Source organism: Rhinopithecus bieti, unplaced genomic scaffold, assembly GCF_001698545.2.
Source record: "Rhinopithecus bieti isolate Rb0 unplaced genomic scaffold, ASM169854v2 scaffold_1618, whole genome shotgun sequence".
In the NCBI taxonomy this organism is placed as follows: Eukaryota; Metazoa; Chordata; class Mammalia; order Primates; family Cercopithecidae; genus Rhinopithecus; species Rhinopithecus bieti.
This window is the reverse complement of record NW_016803937.1, coordinates 8,184,597-8,205,717: the sequence shown is the minus strand read 5'-3', so window position 1 is coordinate 8,205,717 and position 21,121 is coordinate 8,184,597. Positions and strand designations below refer to the sequence as shown.

Below are 21,121 nucleotides of genomic sequence, written 5' to 3'. Positions count from 1 at the left end.
TTTTTTTTGAGATGGAGTCTCGCTCTGTTGCCTAGGCTAGAGTGCAGTAGTGCGATCTTGGCTCACTGCAACCCCACCTTCCAGGTTCAAACAATTCTCCTGCCTAAGCCTCCAGAGTAGCTGGGATTATAGGCGCCTGCCCCATGCCTGGCTTATTTTGTATTTTAGTAGAGACAGGGTTTCATCATGTTTGCCAGGCTGGTCTTGAACTCCTGGGCTCAAGTGATCCGCTTGCCTTAGCCTCCCAAAGTGCTGGGATTATTTTGCTTTTATATATGAATTACACTTGAAGTGTGTATGAAGTATATTTTTATATATGAGGTATGTTGTGAATTATACTTCAGGAAGATAATAACTCTTCTAGAGATATTGAAGAACTTTCTCTTTACCCTCTGGGGTTTCTAAAACTTTTTTATTTATGTATTTTGTTAGTGTTAAATTATAATAGTATCTTTTTATAAAAGCTTAAAGATTCAGGTTAACGTTTTCTTTGATTTCTTTCTTTTTACCTTCTACCTCAGGATCTATTAGTTAAATAATAACATAGACACAAGATATTACATATTTGTTGTGGTCCGTATGAGTTTGAAAATAACCATGTTTCCCACTACTTTTAAAAATAATTACTTGTATTTCTGTATTAATTAAAATATAACACATTGATGAAATATAAATAAATAAAAATAAGAAAAAAAGCTCATCACTCAGAGATAGCCTTTAATATTTAGATGTATTTGACATTATCACTGAAATGCCAAAGTGCAACTCAGGGCCTCCACCTGCCAGTCTGTTTTTCTTTATGCACCGGTACCTCCATATACTATTTATATTTATAAAAGCGATGTCCTGTTAGGCATTCTGTTTGTTTTTTTTAGATATATAACATATCCTGAACACTTCCCTGTCATTAAGAAAATTTAATACACTCCTAATGGTTGCACATTTTCCATGTGTTAATATTACATATACTGTGCTCAAAATTATCTTTTTCACAGTTGTAATCATTTTCCTAGGATGTATTTATAGGATGAATCTGACAAAATTTCTTTTGATACTAATTATAAAATTGATCTATAGCAAAGCCTTATTCCCAGTATAGTGACATCTGCTTCTCTGCAATTTTGCTGGCTGTAGGGCTTGACAGTTTAAAATAATCTTGGACAATGCAATAGGTAGAAAATGTTATGAGTTCTTTTTCTATTTCATTGATTACAAGTGAGGGTAAACTTTTTTTTTTCTTTTTTTTGGTAATCATTCTTCTGTGAAATGCTTGCTCATCTCATCATTTTTTTGTGTGTGTGAATGTTTTTGAAATCAATGCAAGTTGCCAGAAATCATATAAATGCTTTCATGGACATCAAATAACACCCTCTGCATTTTTATACTTTTAGAAATTGGTAGCTTGTATTTTAGCATCATTCCCTTCTTGCCAGAAATCTCACCAGGAAATAATAAGGGAGATTATTATATTATTTGTATTCCCACAAGAAAAGTATGAGAGCACCTCTCCTTATACTCTCATTCATCTTTTGGATTGTTCCTCATTTGATAGGGAAAAGTGGCTTTTAATTTAGTTTTGACTTTTATTTTCTAATTATAAGTTTCTTTCCTGTGAGTTATTCACTTATTGTTTTATTTGTACAAATTCTTTATATATTAAGGAAATTAGTTGCATGTGCTATATGCATTTCAGATATTTTTTCTTGGTTGATTATTTTTGAAATTGGTCATGATGGCTTATTTTATCAGGTTTGTTTACAGTCACTGGCAAAAGTATTGACCGGGACACATCCTTCTCTTGTATTACTAGAGATTTTTCTAACAGATAAGTCTAATAATCATTACTCTTTCAGTACATTTATTTAATTAACTATGAATTTGCGTAAAATAAATATTCAACTTCTGTTTCTGCTTTTGTTTCTAATCCCAACTCTGTAGAAAACAATAGTGGTCTGTCTTGGAGAATGTTCCACATGCTCTTGAAAAGAATGTGTGTTCTACTGTTGATGGGTGAAATGGCCATTAGGTCTAGCTATTTTATACTGCTATTCAAGTCTGCTATTTCTTTATCCATCTTCCTGGTTCTATGCATTATTGAATGTTGGGTATTGCTGTCTCCAACTTTTATTGTAGAATTGTCTATTCTCTCTTTAATTCTGTTAGTTTTTTGCTTGATATAGTTTGGGACTTTATTATGTGGTGTATATATGCTTGTACTTGTCATACCTTCTTGATGGATTGACCCTTTTATCAATATATAATATCCTTTGTCTCTCATAACAATTTTTGTCTTAAAGTCTGTTTTATCTGTGGTAGCATAGGGTTCTCCAGACTTCAGTACATATATTGTCATGTAATCTTGAAACCATCTTGCACCTCAAGAGTGCACTGCTTATGTAGCTTATTCTGATTGTGCCTCTTTCTTTTAGTAAGTTACAAAGCAGCAGCATCTGGTCACTAATATCCTGGTTAGGTTATGAAGAGGTAATTATGCATCCCATTGTATATAGTACAAGTATAGTACAACTAACTGGGAGGAAATTTTATGACATAGTACATCTCGGTAAGAAGCACTCTGTTAGGGATGAAGTCTTATCAGAGAACCTGTTGTCTGAGATAGACGTAAACTTTCGTAGAAAGTCTGTATTTCTTCTTACAGAGCATTCATTGCCTGTTACATTCCATTCTATGTTTTGCTTGATGAAAAATTCTGTAGTCTGACAGATGGGTAACTAGTATTTATAGTTCTAACTTTGCAAACCTTTTTGTTTTCATGACTATGTCAATGAAAGGGTGAAGGAAGGTAAACCAGATATTAACTGATGTCATTATGTTTCCAAGGTATTTTGTGGTTTTGTGTATATGCTCTTACTCTTAAACTATACGTTATTTTAAAATGTGTGATTTTTCGGAGAACACGTCTTTACAAAATAATCTTATCTATAAATACTATGTTTGTTTAGATTTCAAGTGTTATATGTTACAAAAACTTATTTTATATTTCTTAAAATCATTAAATTTATTTAAAATTCTCACATGTTCCTTCATAACCTAGTTTGGGATAGTAATTGTTTCATGTCTGTTTAAATATGTCTTCCCTCTTGATTCTGTCATTTAAATTTTTTAATCAGTACATCAGACTTCTTTCCTTTGTAGGTAAGGTAGTCAACTGTGTGGGGTACTACGTAAATCCTAAAAGACTACAATAAAGTGGCAATGTCTCGGGAACCTACCCCACCTCTACCTGGAGATATGTCTACTGGTCCCATAGCAGAAAGCTGGTGTTACACACAGGTACATGCTCTTAAAAATCCCTCACTTTATGTCACTTATAAATTTTACAGTATGTTGAGAATATTATTGTGAAACACTTTGCCATAGTTATTAGAAGTGTTAGAAGACTGGATCATAGGATGTTGAACATGTAACAAGTTAAAAGTATTAGTGTCATCATTATAAAAGTGGTTTTCTGAATCTCTTAGGTTAAAGTAGTAAAATTTTCCTACATGTGGACCATTAATAACTTCAGTTTTTGTCGAGAGGAAATGGGTGAAGTGTTAAAAAGTTCAACATTTTCATCTGGCCCAAGTGACAAAATGAAATGGTAAGATTTTGTTTGCTTTGGATTTTGTTTTTTGTTTTGATGTGATCATCATCTGCTCATGATTTTGTTGTTATTGTTCCTGAATGAGTATTACTATAATTTCATATTAGATTGGTAATATGTTCCTTATTGTGTGGGGAATTATAAAGAACTGTGAGGATGTTGACAGGAGTGCTGTTTGTGACATTAACATATGATTTCAGTATTCTCTCTCTCTGTCTCATGCTTTTCAAGTATTGTATTCCTCCATGTGAGCTTATTGTTTTATTTTAGGTGCCTGAGGGTAAACCCAAAGGGATTAGATGATGAAAGTAAAGACTACTTGTCCTTGTATTTGCTTTTAGTCAGCTGTCCCAAAAGTGAAGTTCGAGCAAAATTCAAATTTTCCCTTCTGAATGCTAAAAGGGAAGAAACAAAAGCAATGGGTAAGTGATTTGCAAACTGAGTGAAGACATTCCTGTATAACTACATATTGGGACTTCTTCTGCACCTTTACCTAGAAAAGTCTGGGACTTTTTTCCACTAAAATCTGCTTAACCTGAAACTTTTAATTTGACCATTATTTAAATCCAGCAGAGAGCTATAATTATTTTACTGAGTCTTAGACTTCGTAAAACATGTAAAAATGATTAATAATATTACTTCTGCGTGTCCTAAAATGACATCCCAGTTGTCACTTAGAAAAATAGTTGCTGTTAGGGTAAGGTGCCTGGTTCAGTGCTTGGTATATATAATAGGTGCTCAGGAAAAATTTCTCTCTTGCCTTTTTTGCCAGGTAATAAAATCTGAAGAACAATGAGAAAGAGATAGAGTGCCCTGATATTTCATCACTAGAATTTTTTGAGCAGTGGATTGAACACTGACTGAAAGGAGCTGTTTTTCTTAGTTTCAGGGCCTATTAATTTCAGTCCAAAATTCACATATATAGCCAGCTGAAATGCAGTAGTAGCCTTGAGCTTCATAATAGAAGAGTGATGTAGGAAATGTACATTGTGTATGGCAGGAGAATAATATTTTCTAGAAATAAATCACAGAATCAAATAACTTTTGATTACAGAAAATTCACATTCACATACATTTTTAAATAATATATTGCTAACATAATATATATTTTCACATTGTCTTACCTAAGATAGTGGAGTATTTCAGATAGATTGATTACTGATTTTCCACTTCCATTTTATTCTTTGTATAATAGATGATGAATACTTTCTGTAGAGGTTCTTGTTTACTGCCTAGTATATAGTTGTTATAGAGTACCTTAGGCATTTGAAATATTTACTTCAGATATTTATTAAATCTATTACAAATTACATGAAAAGCATCTTTTGGACTTTTATGAAAAATTCTTTTTAGGGGAGAGGAGGTTATGTCTGGAGACTTAGGAATGATAAAGGACTTTATTTAGCTTTTCACAGATTCATGGATTTTCTATAGTTGGATAAAACTTAAATCAGTGGGATGGTTATGCCAGGAAAGCTTAAACATGCCTTGATATTTAGAACATCCATTTTTAAAGGGAGAAGCAGGAAATAAGATGTATGTTTCTTACCAGATTCTGATATTAGATGATGAGTAGTATGCCTGTACCAACATATTTTGATCCTATTTCATTGTCTTTTAGGGCCTAGATTGTTAAAAAGGTCTCTTCCTTCTCCATAACATTTGATCTGACTTTTCTATTTGAGATCCAGAAGTCTGAAATTGAGCTCATTGACAATGGCTAAAATTGAGTAGGCATGTGAAGTTACTATTTCTACCTGACTTAAAACTCTTACGACATTTGATTTATAAACACAAATATCTGCAATTTTTATGATGGATGTATTGGCAAGTCCTGTTTTCACACATTTAACTGTGTTACCATGTTTAAAAAGTCTCTTGGATATTTATTTTATTTAAACTCTATTCTGTTTTCCACCAGAAAGCCAAAGAGCATATCGATTTGTGCAAGGGAAGGACTGGGGTTTTAAAAAATTCATTAGAAGGGACTTTTTGCTTGACGAAGCTAATGGTCTTTTACCAGATGACAAGCTTACATTATTTTGTGAGGTGGGTACATCTTTTATTCTAAGGAACCCCATGGTTTATTTAGTGATATGGCAAAAGTATAAACTGGATTAATAACCCTTTAAAAATTAATTGGTATAGTTCATCAAGTTTCCTTTGTAAATTCTTGACTAGAAAAAGCTGTAGAAAATTATTGACTACAAATCAATGTAATGACCCAGTCTGGAAACATGTCATATTTCTAGCTATAATTTATGTGTACACTTATACTACAACACTGCATCCTTCTTCTCTTGAAAAGACTGTGAATGTGAATATGTGAACATTCCTGAATATTTTCTTCATTCTGAATAACTGACATAGATTGTCACTTTTTAAAAAAATTTTCAAATTGATTGTATTCAACATTATTACTGAGAGTTTATCAGTTTGAACCCAGAAGTACCTGGAAAACATTAAGAAACTTTCTGGTTGTTCAGGCAGTTGGATTAATCTAATCAAATAGCATTCTAAGAAATAATTCTCAAATTTTTAAGATATGCCTGTGTCTGTTGACAAACTTATAAGGTGTGATTATGTGCATAGAATGGCATATTTTGAAAGTTACTAGCATTGCCTCTGCCAATAACGTACACTTATGATTTGTCCTAATTTGATGTTTGGATTTGCTTTTGTCATGTTATCATTAGGTAGTTTTATCTATATGAATTTTTGAGATTCACCTTTGGACTGAATTCAAGGATTATATTTTTAACCAGTACAGTTTATAGAGAATATACATCAGTAACAGTTTTATCAAAATGTTTAAGGCAGTTGCTAATTTTCATAAGAAAGATAGTTGAAAAGATTTTTATCAAGTATTCAGCAGTAGATATATTTCAACAGATTATCATGGACAGATGAGTGTGTTAGGAGTATAATAACTTCTTTAAGTTAGCTGTAATCTTTTTACAGTAAGTGTGTAAGATTTCTTGACAAGATTACAAACTAATTGTATGACATTATGTCAGAAGAATAATTGAAATATGCCGCCAGGGACTATATAATTGCATCTTATTTTTTTACTTAGACCCGTTAACTGTATGATGAGTTTATTATGAATACAATTATTTGGTTGACAAAGCACATAGCACAAGTCTTATTAAGTAATTGGGAAGAAAACAGTATTTGTTGCTAATCGGCAGATATTCTTAGTAGTATTCTAAATAAATATAGGTTATGCTATATAAAATTTTTAGCATACTTACTGTAGAGTCTTCCAGAATTTTAGCAGTTATCCTAAATTTCAACATGTAAGTTTTTAAAATGTTAATTTAGAACAGAAAGGATCTTAAAGGCTATTTGATCCAATTTTAACAACAACAAAAAAAATGACCAGCTAAAATAGTTTTAGAAATGAACCTTTTAGAAAATACCTTTTTTTTTTTTTTAGAATTGAAATCATATTTACAGATATTCTCCTAAGTACACTGTGCTGGAACCTAGACAACCAAGAAATTCAGAAATAAGGCTGAAATTAAGTTTAAGATTTTTTTTTTTTTTGTATGCTTGGTATCCATATGCCACCTGCTTAGTGACCCCCAAAAACAAAACCCAGCATGACATATATTTTAAATTTGGCATCGACCAGATTCATTTTTGGATCCTGAAATATACATCTTTTTGCTGATATAGATAATTATACCCTGGGCACCGTATTTAGCATAGGTGGGCAAAAGGTACTTTTAACTAACAGTCTTCATGCCCTCCATTATTTCTTCCACCCCGCTCACGGATGCCCTTCCTTCTACAGAATCTCCAGCACTGCTTGCAGAAGAGGAGGAAGCATTGCACTACCCTTCCTAAAGAACTGCCTCCTCCCCCTCCCCTGCAAGTGGTGCTGTAGACAGGTAAGGCAGTTGGGTGCTACCCTTTTTTGCACAAAACATAACTTAATCTTGCAAGTTCCCTACAGTGGTTAAAGTAGCCAGAGATAGAGATTGGTAGTGTAAGCAGTTCTGCCCTCTTCCCAAAGTGATGCAGAAAACAGGAATTGAGAAATAAGTAGGAAAACTAGAAAACTGGTTAGTTTAATTTATCTTTTGAAATCCAACAGATTTTAAATACTCTGATAGTCTACAGACCCATGCCATTTCATGATATACAGGAAAAATATATGTACAGATAAAATATATATAAACAAGTATTTCATGAGGTTTAACTAGCTCATTTTAAGGACACATCTTTTTTCCCATCCTGTTTATCTTTTGCTAAGATAGTGTCTTAGTCCATTTCATGTTGCCATTAACAGAATACCTGAGATTAGATGATTTTAAAAGAACAGAATTTTTATTGGCTCATGGTTCTGGAGGCTTTGAAGTCCAAGATTAAGGCTACATCTGGTGAGGTCCTTTCTTTCACATCATAACATGGTGGAAGTCATCACATGGTGAGAAAGACAAGAGAAGAGGTGAGGGGAAGAGTAGGGGTTGATGAAGGGTAGAAGGGTGTATGTGTGTGAGAACAGGCCAAACTCGCTTTAATAAACCCATTGTCTCAGTAAACGCATTAATCCATTCATGAGGTTAGAGTCCTCATGACCTCGTTACCTCTGAAAGGTCTCACCTCTCAAGAGTGTTGTATTGGGTATTAAATTTCCAACATGTGATCTTTGTGGAATACATTCAAATCATAGCAGATAGCCTTTCTGTTTTAAAATAATTATATATGATAGTGGGTGGAAGTTGGGATTTATTTTCTAAAAAGCCCTTTCTTGGCAAAATGAAAAGTTGACTACCCTATTTCTGTCACCAGATTTTTAAAAAAATGACACCAGTCTATGAAAGTCAAAAAGTCTAAAACTCACTATTCTGGAAGATATTCATGTGAAATTCGACTGTTAAAAGTTTCTCACTTTGGAGCCAGTGTGGTGGGTGTTTGGCTAGTTGATTATAATGGCAAAATTGTAGTACTATGCAGCATTGGAAATTCCTGGCTTTTAGAATTAGTTGGAAAATTCAGATTTCAAAAACTGGAACCAACAGTTAGCTCTGCATTGGAAGAGACGCACATTTTTCAGGATAGTCACAGATTAGATCCCTCAGATGCTCCTTGTCAGTCTAAACTATATTCTTTGAGTTGAGCCAAAAGCAAATTTGACAAAGGACTGTCAAATGACTTTGAGGCTTTGCTTTGCAACATGTAACAATTTTGAGGATTGCACATTTGCCTTTGTGTGTGTGTGTGTGTGTGTGTGTGTGTGTGTGTGTGAAAGAAGCATAAATTTGACCTCAGAAAAGAATCTCAGCCTTTTTCCTGAATTTTTTATTCTAGGTTCCATTCAGTAAGAGTATTCATTACCTACATTTGAGTATGTAATAGATAAAACCAAATTTTTAACATTTTCTTAAATATAGGTATCAAGAAAATGAGAATCCATTGCATGTGTCGATTTTTAATTAGATCATTAATTTCTGCTCTATAAGTAGTCTCTTGAATACTCTTTGGAGTATGAAGTGTTAATTATGTATCTTAGTTAAAATTTGTGGTTGCTGTGATAATACTATGTAGATAGGTATGTCAATAATACAAATCTTCTGAATTGTTCTTGCTTATACAGGATACAAATATAATATCAATATCTGTGTCTGATAATATTGTCTTTATTTTGTAATCCTTTTATTACCTGATTTTTTGCCAAATTTTTAATTAAATATGTTATTTTGAATTCGTTAAGAGACAGTAAATAGAATTCAAGAAATCATTTCTGAAATTAAATACATCATCACATTTTATAACTCTGCTGTATATATCATGCAAGACATTGAACAGATCCAGTGTTTCTCTCTAGAAATTTCAAGAGCAGTGCTTGATATGAACAAATAAATGCTATTAGGGTCTAAAGAGCTGATCCCTTACGAAACCTTGAATATTAACACCAACATTTTTTGTGTCTATACCATTAGGTTATAAGTGTAGTAGAATAGGGCAGTTGGGTAAGGATTAGTGAAACTTCTTTTCTCTTTTACAGTTATTAAAATTTTAGACATAATTTGATTAAAAACTTGATAAGATAGGAGAACCTTTATTGGCAGATTTATTTATTCATACAATATCTTGTGGCTCCCATACTTAGAGAAACATCTCACAAGATTGTTGTAATAAATGCTTTTTGATCATAATTGTGTTAATGTTGCTAATTTTTAAAAATATCAAAAAAATATTGCACAAACAGCCATAAAGAAAGGAATCTGGGCCAGGCGCAGTAGTTCATGCCTGTAATCCCAGCACTTTGGGAGGCTGAGGCGGGTGAATCACGAGGTCGGGAGATTGAGACCATCATGGCTAACACGGTTAAAAACCCGTCTCTAAAAATACAAAAGATTAGCCAGGCATGGTGGCGGGCGCCTGTAGTCCCAGCTACTTGGGAGGCTGAGGCGGGAGAATGGCGTGAACCCGGGAGGCAGAGCTTGCAGGGAGCCTAGATCGCGCCACTACACTCCAGCCTGGGCAACAGAGCAAGACTGTCTGAAAAAGAAAAAAGAAAAGAAAGGAATCTGGAGATTTAGGTGTAGTCTTCCTTTCGTACTAGCCAGCACAATATGGTTTGGAACACTTTGTTTACCTTGTCTTTAGCACGGTTTGAAATCTCTTTATCAAATAAGGTGAATAGATTGGATGATTTCTATGACACATGATTTCAAAAGGTTAATATGTAAATTTAGGGCAAAAGTGGTTAATAAAATATCCTCAGAAAATAAAATTTTCTGATTTTCTTTAGAAGTGTGTGTTCATTCACATGAGATACATGTTTGTATGTTTGGATGTATTGGGACTTCTGAGACTTAATCTTCTCCAAGCATTTTACATTATTAGACTTTGTGTTTGTTAGCATGTTGGTAGTTTAGCAAATTTATTTATTTCTGATTCTGTTTTCTGCATAGTTTATTGTATATATGTGTGTCCTTATTTATATTTTACTTAATAAAAGCCTGATGAAATATTGTTAAATTAATACAGCTATCTATTGCTGCGTAACAAATGATCCCAAAACTTAGCAGTTGAAAACAGCAATAGATGAACAATGTAGCACTTTTTGTTTGTTTGTTTTAAAGTCATTTACTTTGAAACATTTACTTAGTAGTTAAGGTAGTGTTTTCTTTAAATGTATTTTTTACATGTGTTAAATGTAATGTGAAATTCTTAATAGCATAGTAGAATTCGTTTTTTAAAAAAATGGTGTGCAGCCAGGTGCAGTGGCTCATGCCTGTAATCCCAACTCTTTGGGAGGTCAAGGCAGGTGGATCACTTAAGGTCAGGGGTTGAAGACCAGCCTGACCAACATGGTGAAACCCCTTCTCTACTAAAAACTACAAAAATTAGCCTGGTATGGTGGTGCACACCTGTAATCCCAGCTACTTGGGAGATCTGAGGCAGGAGAATCACTTGAACCCAGGAGGCAGAGGTTGCAGTGAGCCGAGATCACACCACTGCACTCCAGCCTGAGCGACAGAGCCAGACTTTGTCTCAAAAATAAAAAATAAATAAATAAAATTTTTTAAAAAGTTGTGTGCAAGACTTAGTAGTGTTTTAGGATATTATTCAGTATGTAGTCATCTTTTATGGGAAATAACTTAATCTATATTATATTGGAATCTCCATAAAAATAATACTGTAATCATTACCTACTTTTATTGATTATTAAGTAAATAAGGGTCTGCAAATTGAACTAAATTATATTGCTCTTGCTGTTGATCTTCCATAAAAGATTTTCATGAACTTTAATAATTACAGTTGCTTTTGTGGAAGTTTTTGTACCTTAACATTTAAATCAGTTTAATATGTATTTAAATTAGTTTTACTAGAAGTGAAACATTAGGAATAACACTTTAAACACTTCTCAACTTGCATATCATAGACTGTAATTTTATCACCTTTTTTATACTGTAAAAAGTCATTTTGACTTCTAAGCAAAATACTATGTTTATGTACATATAGTAAAATTTAAATGTAGATAGGTTTGAAGTGTAAGAAAATAAAAAAATTTATTTCTCCACCTCACAAAGATGTATTCTTGTTTGAGTTTATATCATATTGTGGCTTTTCTATTGAGAAGTATTTTTGTAATTACTTTAATAATCAAGCATTCTGACCAATTGATAAGCCATTTATTTACATAAAATAAATTGAAAAAGATCTATATTATTTCTAATTTTTTCATTTCTCTCCTTTAAATTGTGTTTTAATTTCAGTTTCTAGATATTATAAATTTTGATTAGGAGTACATTGAATTATCCAAATAATCTTAAACATAAAAAAATTGAAGTATAGACTTTAATTATTGATATTACTTTGTGAAAGTGTTTTTCTTGCTGTTCCTTTTTTATTAGGTGAGTGTGGTCCAAGATTCAGTAAACATATCAGGACATACTAATACAAATACTTTGAAGGTGCCTGAGTGTCGTCTAGCAGAAGATTTAGGTAATCTCTGGGAAAACACAAAATTTACAGACTGCAGTTTTTTCGTGAGAGGACAAGAATTTAAAGCTCATAAATCTGTGCTTGCAGGTACTTTCTACTTACGGGGTAATATAGTACATTTAAAAAATACATTTATGCATAAAATAATGATGCATAATCTTGTTACAGCTCGATCCCCAGTTTTTAACGCCATGTTTGAACATGAAATGGAAGAAAGCAAAAAGGTAAACATGGCTTAAAGGCTAATATTTAATTTATACAAAGGTAAAGTAGTTGGCTGTATGTTTTAAAAGTAGTAGTGCAATGTTCTCATTGTCATACTGTGATAAGCAGGGAAAATTTTTATAAATAAGAAAAAATGTGTTCTATAATAGAACAATAGATGTAGCTCAATGTGGATGTGCAGTGAATATTCCAGGGAACAGCTATTTTTTATGCCCGTCTGGTAGGTAAATTGGATAGTTGTTATCCAAAAGGACAGTTATCCAAAGGACTCTTCTGGTCCATAGCTATTTGAAAAGTCTCTGTTCAAGGTATATATTCTCCCTTTGTAGACTTTATGGATTGATTTTTGGAATCTGTTTTCTAGCAACAAAAATAACATAGATGACATCAGTATTATTGTATACCAACTGTAAAATCAGGATGTTACCTACTTGACTCCCCCAGATATTTCTCTTTCACTTGTCATCGTGAAATGTAGTTACGTTAGAGATCAGAGGTTAATTCTTTGCTGTTTGCATAACTTGTGGACCGTAGGGCTCCAGCTGGACAACTCCAGAGTTTATTCATGTGGCTCAATTTTATTCTTTCTGCAGAACTAGATGCTGCAATAAAATAACTGCTTTCTTTCTCCAGATTTTGGTTTGGGGAGATGCTATGATCACTTTCAAGTTGGGAGACATCAATATCATATACTGTTGACATCAAGGGGTCAGAAAAATTTGCTCTCATTTAGTTAGATATTTAGCCTTATTGATCTCAGCAAAAAAACTAAATACAAAAACATGCAGTAAAAAAGCACTAGTCCTCTTTGGACTTGACTGTTTTTCAGGTAAGCAAGGAAGTGCCAGTATTTGATAATACATGCCATTTTTGCAAATTAGAGAATTCTGAGGTAGTGGGCTTTGTTGTTACCTCTCTGGTACCTTGCCCTACTTTTGATTAATTCTGGAAATAGAACTGTTTGTTATAGAGTCTTAGGTGTTGTATTAGGACCTAGGGATTCAACAAAGAAAGGGTTAATAGGCAGTGTCCTTTAGAACAGTGATCAGAAACTTAACACAGATGTGTTTTATTTGGCTTATAGTTTTCCGTTTGTTTACTTGTGTTTTTTTTTTTTTTTTTTTTTTTTTTTTTTTTTTTTTTTTTTTAATTGAAAACTTGGGGCTCCTTTTTCCGCATGGTGGTGCTTGGCTTGGTCTGAATATCCGGATGTGGTCTCTCCAGCTGCCCATGGTTCCCACCTCTCCGATAGTGTATGCTTTTCCTCTTGGACTTGTCCACTTCACTTTGCCGAAGTACTTAATGAAGATGTACCTACCTCAATTTTAAAGTAGAATTTAGAAATATCTGTATATGTGTATTTGAGTTATACACTATTTTAGTGTAGATGTAGGGCTTTTAAATTACTGTCAAAGATTCACTTTGGTTCATTTGTGTGTGCATTTTTTTTAAACTCTTTTGTGTTGTTTTTCAATATCAGAATCGAGTGGAAATAAATGATTTAGACCCTGAAGTTTTTAAAGAAATGATGAGATTCATTTACACAGGGAGAGCACCAAACCTTGACAAAATGGCTGACAACTTGTTGGCAGCTGCAGACAAAGTAAGTAATTAGGTCTTAAGGAACCAAAATATACCCTCAAGCTTGATTTATATAGAAAACTGTCATCAAATGAAAACTCCAAATAACTTGTATTATTTGTAGATGGCTCTTGAGAGCTTATGAAATACCATATAGTGGGGTAATCTGGAAATGAAATTTTTTTTTTTAAGTCACGATGTGAAAAGCATCTTGAACCAGAAAGAAGTTTTTTTTTTTTTCATGGGAGAGTAACCTGTAAACTCAGTCGTTTTAAGTGTATATGGACTTCCATTTAAAAGAACACACACAGTGGCATATGTAATTTTCAGATATTTTTAGTCTTGAGATGTAGTGCATGACCTTTTTTAAAAAAAGGAAAAAATACTGGATATTATGTAATTTGATTCTTTCCATGTAGAGATGGTTTTTTATTATGACAGCATGGAAAGAGCAAAAACAATATTAACAATTTTGTAATATTTTTTTGTAATGGTGATTTTTTTGAAGGTAGAGAAACTGCAGAAAACATCAGAAAAATGTATAAGCCAATGGTTCTCAATTATAAAAGCACATTCAGTGTACAAGTTCACATATGCATGTATGTATGTATATATGTACTTATGCATGTGTATGTGTCGATGGATGATATGTGTGTATATATACACATCATTTGAAAAATGTTACTATTGGGGAAACTGGACCAAGTGTATATGGAATCTATTTTTTCTGACAACTGCACATGAATCTGTGACTGTCTCAATAAAAACTTAAAAACACCATTTACAATAGCAGCATCGTCAGTACTAAATACATAGATATACATTTGAAAAAAGAGGTTTAAAACCTGCACATTGAAAATTACAAAGGTATACTGTGTGATGCTGAGGTTTAGGGTGTGATTGACCCCATCACCCAGGTAATGATCATAGTACCCAATAATAGGTAAGTTTTCATTCCTTGCCCCCCTCCCTCTCTACCCCCTCAAAGAGTCCTCAGTGTCTGTTGTTCCCATCTTTATGTCCATGGCATTACACAATATACCTTTGTAACAAATCTGCACATGTATCTCCCTGATTTTAAAATAAAAGTTGAAAAAGAGAATTACAAAATATGCTAAAAGAAACTCAGGAAGACTTAAATAAGTACATAAATCTTGTCCATGGACTGAAAGTCTCAATAAAATGTCAGTTGTCTTTAAAATTGATAGTAGAGTCACCATATTCCTCTCAAGATTCTAGCAGTCTTTTTTCTTTTTTCTTTTCCAGAAGTTGACAAGCTGATTTAAGATTTTATGTGTAATAACTTTGGGGGAAAAAAGAATAAAGTAGAGGATTAACACTACTTGATATCATGACTTACTATAAAGCCTTAGAAATTAAGACAGTGTGGGCCGGGCACAGTGGCTGAAGCCTGTAATCCCAACATTTTGGAAGGCCAAAGTGAACGGATCACTAGAGGTCAGGAGTTCAAGATCAGCCTGGCCGACATGGTGAATGAAACCTTGTCTCTACTAAAAATACAAAAATTAGTTGGGCGTGGTGGTGTGTGCCTGTAATCCCAGTTTCTTGGGAGGCTGAGGCAGGAGAATCGCTTGAACCCAGGAGACAGAGGTTTCAGTGAGCCAAGATCATGCCACTGCACTCCAGCCTGGGCAAAAAAAGCTAGATTCCATCTCAAAAAAAAAAAAAAAAAAAAGAAAGTAATGCAAAATGCATCATAAACCTAAAAATCTAAAACTTCTAAAAGAAAACATAGGAGAAAGTCCTTGTGATGTTAGGTTAGGCAGAGATTTCTTAGCTGTGGCACCAAAAAATCTGTAAAAGAAAAAAATTATAAAATAGACTTCAATAAAATTTCAACTGCTTTTCTTCAAAAGACAGAATAAAAAGATTAGCTACAAACTGGGAGGAAGTATTTTGCACAGCAGATATCTAATGAACAACTTTTATTCAGAATATATTTGACTTTTGTATTCAGGCTATATAAAGAATTCTCAAAACTCAGTTATAAGAAAACAATGTTATTTCTAAAAGTAGACAAAACATTTGAGCAGACATTTTCTGAAATAATGTCTGAAATACTTTAAAAGATATTCTAGTCAAGCATGGTGGCTCACACCTGTAATCCCAACACTTTAGGAGGCCTAGGCTGGAGGATCACTTGAGCCCAGGGGTTTGAAACCAGCCTATGCAACATAGTAAGTCCCTATCTCTACAATTTTTTTTTTTTTTAATTAGCCTGGTGTGGTGGCATGTGCCTGTAATCTCAGCTACTCAGAAGGCTGAGATGGGAGAATTCCTTTAGCCCAGGAGGTCGAGGCTGTAATGAGCCCTAATTGTGCCACTGCACTCCAGCCTGGGCAACAGAGCAAGACCCTGTCTCAAAAATAAATGATACTCAACATCATTAGGTCGTTAGGGAAATGTAAATTCAGACCATCATGAGATATTCCTGCATATTATTATAATGGCTAAAAGTACAAAGACCATACTAAGTGTTGTCAAGGATGTGGAAGAATAGGATTCTCATATGTTAAAGACATGGAAAAAGTAAGGCTCTGATATGCTGCTGATGGAAATGTAAAATGGTACAACCACTTTGGAAAAGTGTTTGACAGTTTCTCAGAAAGTTAAACATAAACTTACACTGTGATCTAATGAATCCAATTTTAGGTTTTTACCTAAGAGGAAAGAAAGCATATGCCCATACAGGCACTTGTATATGACTAACAGCTTCATTTGTAACAGCCAAAAACTGGTAACAACCCAAATATTCATCAGCAGTTGAATGTGTAAAACGTATTGTTGTATATCTATGTATGATGGAATAAAAAGGATTGAGCTATTGATAGGCAATAACGTTCATGATTCTCAAAATAATTATACTGAATGGAGTCAGACAAAAACAAATATGTAATATATGATTTCATTTATAGAAAACTCCAGAAAATGCAAAGTTATCTATAGTGATAGAAATCATATCAGAGGTGTTACCTAGGGTGGAGCGAGAGGGAAGGATTACAAAGAGGTAGGGGGAAACTTTGGGGGACGATTGGTATATTTACTACAGAGTTAATGATGGTTTTATGGCTGTATAAACTTACCAGAGTGTGAACCTTATGTGTACTTTATTGTGTGTCAGTTATACCGTAGTAAAGCTGCTCAACATGTTACATAACATACACTAATAACTGCAAGAGTGTTTAGTGGTTGTAAATATGATTTATTTGACATTATAATGAATTCATTCTTCATTACTGAGTGGTGGCAACATGCAGTATACTTGGTGGTACACATTAGTGTTTGAAGTAGTAGAGAAGTATATTTATTAAGAATACTGAGTAATAAGGTAGCTTTTTAGAATAAATCCTACTTTAAAAAATACACTTATGCAAATTGCAGTTTCCTAAAGAAAATTAGTCTTTTTTCTAAGTGCATTCATTATATTTTCTTCATATTAGGTTAAAACAGTAACTTAAAGAATTTTAAAATAATTGTGAAGAATAATCTACTTTACCTTTATTTTCCAAGTTACAAATGTGTCATGTATTCAGGAACTTAGTTGGAGTAAATGTTTAATGGTTATGTTTTCATTTTGGATAGTATGCACTGGAACGACTGAAGGTCATGTGCGAAGAAGCTTTGTGTAGTAACCTCTCAGTAGAGAATGTTGCGGATACCCTTGTCCTTGCAGATTTGCACAGTGCAGAACAGTTGAAAGCACAAGCCATAGACTTTATTAATAGGTAAGCTATGCTTGTATTTCAGTGGGCATGACACCTTCAATATTTTTTCACCGGACTTTTTTTTAAGTATGTTTAAATCTTCAATGCAGGTGCAGTGTACTTCGACAACTTGGGTGTAAAGATGGGAAAAACTGGAACAGCAAGTAAGATGACATCAGTTTCTGACTTAAAGTTGCTCTGCATAAGTGAAATTAAGTGTTTGCATAGCCTTTTGTTCATCTACAATAAGTATGAATCCAGATATTATATGAAGCAAACTGCCAGTTATTCAAAACAAACAAACAAAGACTACTTAGTGGATTCCTGAGGCTATGCTCCCTTGTAGGTCAGCTTCTAATGCAACCTCGGATAGATGCTGTAATATCTTAAGTGCATAATGCCATGTGGTATATAGCAGAGTCCAGGTATTGCTAGAGATCCAGTCCGTGCCCCTTCAAAAAACATTCCAAAAAGTGTGGGAAATAATTCATTTACTCTTATGAGGAATGTTACCCTCCAGATTTGCTGAGAAAGCCTTTTTGAAGGCTGACTCACTGCTTCTTAGGTTAGTCAGGAACCTTGAGTAATATGCTATATTAGACTAGCTTCCTAATATTCCAAAAATGGTAGCAATTTGATATTCCCTTTTCCCTAGTGAACCTATAAGGGGTTGGATAGTTGCTATATCTTCTAAGACTGGATCTTGTGAACATGAACATACTGTTACTTTTTTCCCTTCTCTTATTTTTCATTACTTTAATATTCTTTGTAATTATTTGAAATCAAAATGGGGAGTCAATAGGTTGAAGTGTTTGCGTCTGATTTTGATTAGTTTTGCCTATAAATCCTTAAATTTCACTTCCTCAAATTATCAAAAGTTGATATAAGAAACTGGGAAAATTTTTTTTTTTTTTTTTTTTTTTGAGACAGAGTCTCGCACTGTCACCCAGGCTGGAGTGCAGTGGCACAATCTTGGCTCGCTGCAAGCTCTGCCTCCTGGATTCACGCCATTGTCCTGCCTCAGCCTCCCGAGTAGCTGGGACTACAGGAGCCCACCACCACGCCCAGCTAATTTTTTGTATTTTTAATAGAGGCAGAGTTTCACCATGTTAGCCAGGATGGTCTCGATCTCCTGACCTCATGATCTGCCCGTCTTGGCCTCCCAAAGTGCTGGGATTACAGGCGTGAGCCACCGCACCCAGCCAAATATTTTAAAGAATGAAATGAATTAGTTTATTGACTTAATTATTTTCCATTGCTTTAATCTGTTTTGATATATGTGAAGTTGTTTAACTGAGTTCATCCTATTAGTTTGTAGATTCTGTTTTCTGAAAGTAAAAAATAATAACAACTTTAAAATTATTGGTTGTCTTGTATAATATGTTGATCAGTGTATGCTAGTATGATATCATCATGGTATTTGATCCTAGAGAAAAATTGTTTTGCGTTTAAAATATATTAGCATCAAATGTCAGTTTAGGCTCCTTTGCACTTAGCCATTTTCAAGCTCTAGTTTTACTCTTAAGGAAATACTTTACATTTTATAACTTTTTCAGTGTCAAAAAAATAGCTTGTTTTGTACCCCCTTGGAGAAGCTGTATTCATATTCATCAATAGATATTGATTAACAAATGAAAAAGGTATAATACGTATCTATGTGATTCTAAACAACTAATTGAAATTTTGAACACAATGACACACTGATATTAGGCTGATGCAAAAGTAATTGCAGATTTTGGCATTACTTTTAATGGCAAAACCCACAATTACTTTTGCACCAACCTAATAATTTGATGTTTGCCAACTTAAAAAATTGTTTTGTTGATATCAGCTACTATTTAGTTCAGCAAACATTAGCATCTTCTATGTTTCAAGTACAATGCATATAAAAATAATTTCAAGAGAAATTCTTGGTCTTGAGAAAGTTATCTAATATAGATAGATATATAAATATATAATTTCATTATAATATGGTAAGTAATACAATAGAAGAATATGTACAAGCACTTGACTAACCCTGGAAATTTAGAAATGGCTTCCTGGAGATTGCTGAGTGTTAAAAGACAAATAGGAGTTAGCAGAACTAAGAAGGAAGTAGCAAGCATTGCAGACAGAAGGGACAGCATGAACCAAAGTATAGAAGCGTAAAGTAGTAGTTGATCATTCATTTGACAGATACTTATCTTTTATTATCCAGTAAATTCCCAAGTTATGGTGCACAGTATAGAGAATACAGTGGTGAGCATGATATAAATTTTCCCTGCCTTCATGGAGTTTGGTCTAGCAGCAGATTAATTAAACAGGTAATTGCAATGAAGTGTGATGATAGGGAATATGTAGCATACCCATAGGAGCATATAGCAGAGACTTAACCTAACCTAGGAATCAGAGAAAGCCTTCTCAAAAAATTGTTATGAAACTAAATACCAGAAATATTGTAGAGGTTACCATGGTAAACAAGAGGGAAGAGAGGAAGAAAAGTACACCCCAGAAAAAGGGCATGAGATGTGCAAAGTTTTAACAATGAGAAAGAGCAGTATACTCTGTGTACGTGTGTGTATATATGTGTGTGTGTGTGTGTGTTGTGGCGGGGAGGTAGGTAATAAGAAGCAGGAGAAAGTAGGCAGAGGTCAGTTCCTGAAAGGTCATGTAAAATAACATTAGAATTTTTAGATATTCAGAGTAGTAGGTGACCAGTAAAGGGTTTTCACCCAGAGTGGGACATGATTAGTTTTGCGTTTTTAACAATCTCTGCATGCAGGGTGGAGAACAAATTGTGGGGAGGTTACAGTGGCGATAGTAGTTGAGAAACAAGGTTGAATACAGGAAGGCTAGTTGGAAAGTTATTGGAGTAGTTCAGGCAAGAGATGAGCGGTGGAAATTAGACTTGATTGGTGACAGTGGGGCTAGAGAGGAAAGAAAGTAAGAAATATTTTGAAGGGAGAATCTAATATTTAGATATTACTTGGATGGTAGATGGCATAAAGGAGAGAAATGAGGCAAGGAAGGGTAACTAGATTTGTTGCTGGAGCATTTATTTACTGTTATTGTTTGGTGAGAGCATAGTGTACATAGGGTACAAAAGTAGTTCAATACCAGAGTATAAAATGCCAGATCATGGAAGAGGGAGTTGGAAGTGTGGGTAGAGTAAGAAACCAAACATAATATAATGCTGTATTTCTCTTTCTAAAGAACTTGGATATGGGCAGTGGGGAACAATGAAGAGGGCCTCCTATAGTCATATTTGTGTTACCAAGGTAACATTATGGAAGCTCGGTTTGAGAGGAGCAGGAGACTAGAAGACCACTTAGGAGTCTGTTGTCATAATCCAAACGTGAGATGATGTGGGCCTTAAACTGGGATTCAGGACATCTCTGAAGCCTTTCAGACCTTAAAATAAAGTTTTGATGATTGGAGAGGAGAGTCTATGATGACTCCCAGATTTCTAGCTTGCATCACTGGATGATGGTGGAAACTTTAGCTGACTGGAAAGGTAGGAGGAAGAATTTGGGGTTGG

At 33.9% G+C, this 21,121-nt stretch overlaps 1 protein-coding gene across 3 annotated transcripts in view; it reads left to right on the top strand.

Moving 5' to 3' along the window:
• SPOPL (speckle type BTB/POZ protein like) overlaps window positions 1–21,121 on the top strand; it is a 69,549-nt gene that overhangs the window by 43,362 nt on the left and 5,066 nt on the right. The window contains exons 2-11 of one of the 3 annotated variants that reach the window (XM_017861121.1): window positions 3,157–3,294; window positions 3,483–3,604; window positions 3,878–4,029; window positions 5,529–5,656; window positions 7,407–7,503; window positions 11,983–12,160; window positions 12,242–12,297; window positions 13,779–13,901; window positions 17,483–17,625; window positions 17,715–17,768. In XM_017861121.1, coding sequence (XP_017716610.1) covers window positions 4,000–4,029; window positions 5,529–5,656; window positions 7,407–7,503; window positions 11,983–12,160; window positions 12,242–12,297; window positions 13,779–13,901; window positions 17,483–17,625; window positions 17,715–17,768 — 809 coding nt within the window. In that variant the 5' untranslated portion in view covers window positions 3,157–3,294; window positions 3,483–3,604; window positions 3,878–3,999. The remainder of the gene's footprint in view (window positions 1–3,156; window positions 3,295–3,482; window positions 3,605–3,877; window positions 4,030–5,528; window positions 5,657–7,406; window positions 7,504–11,982; window positions 12,161–12,241; window positions 12,298–13,778; window positions 13,902–17,482; window positions 17,626–17,714; window positions 17,769–21,121) is intronic. The other 2 variants (XM_017861111.1, XM_017861132.1) reach the window with 2 other exon arrangements.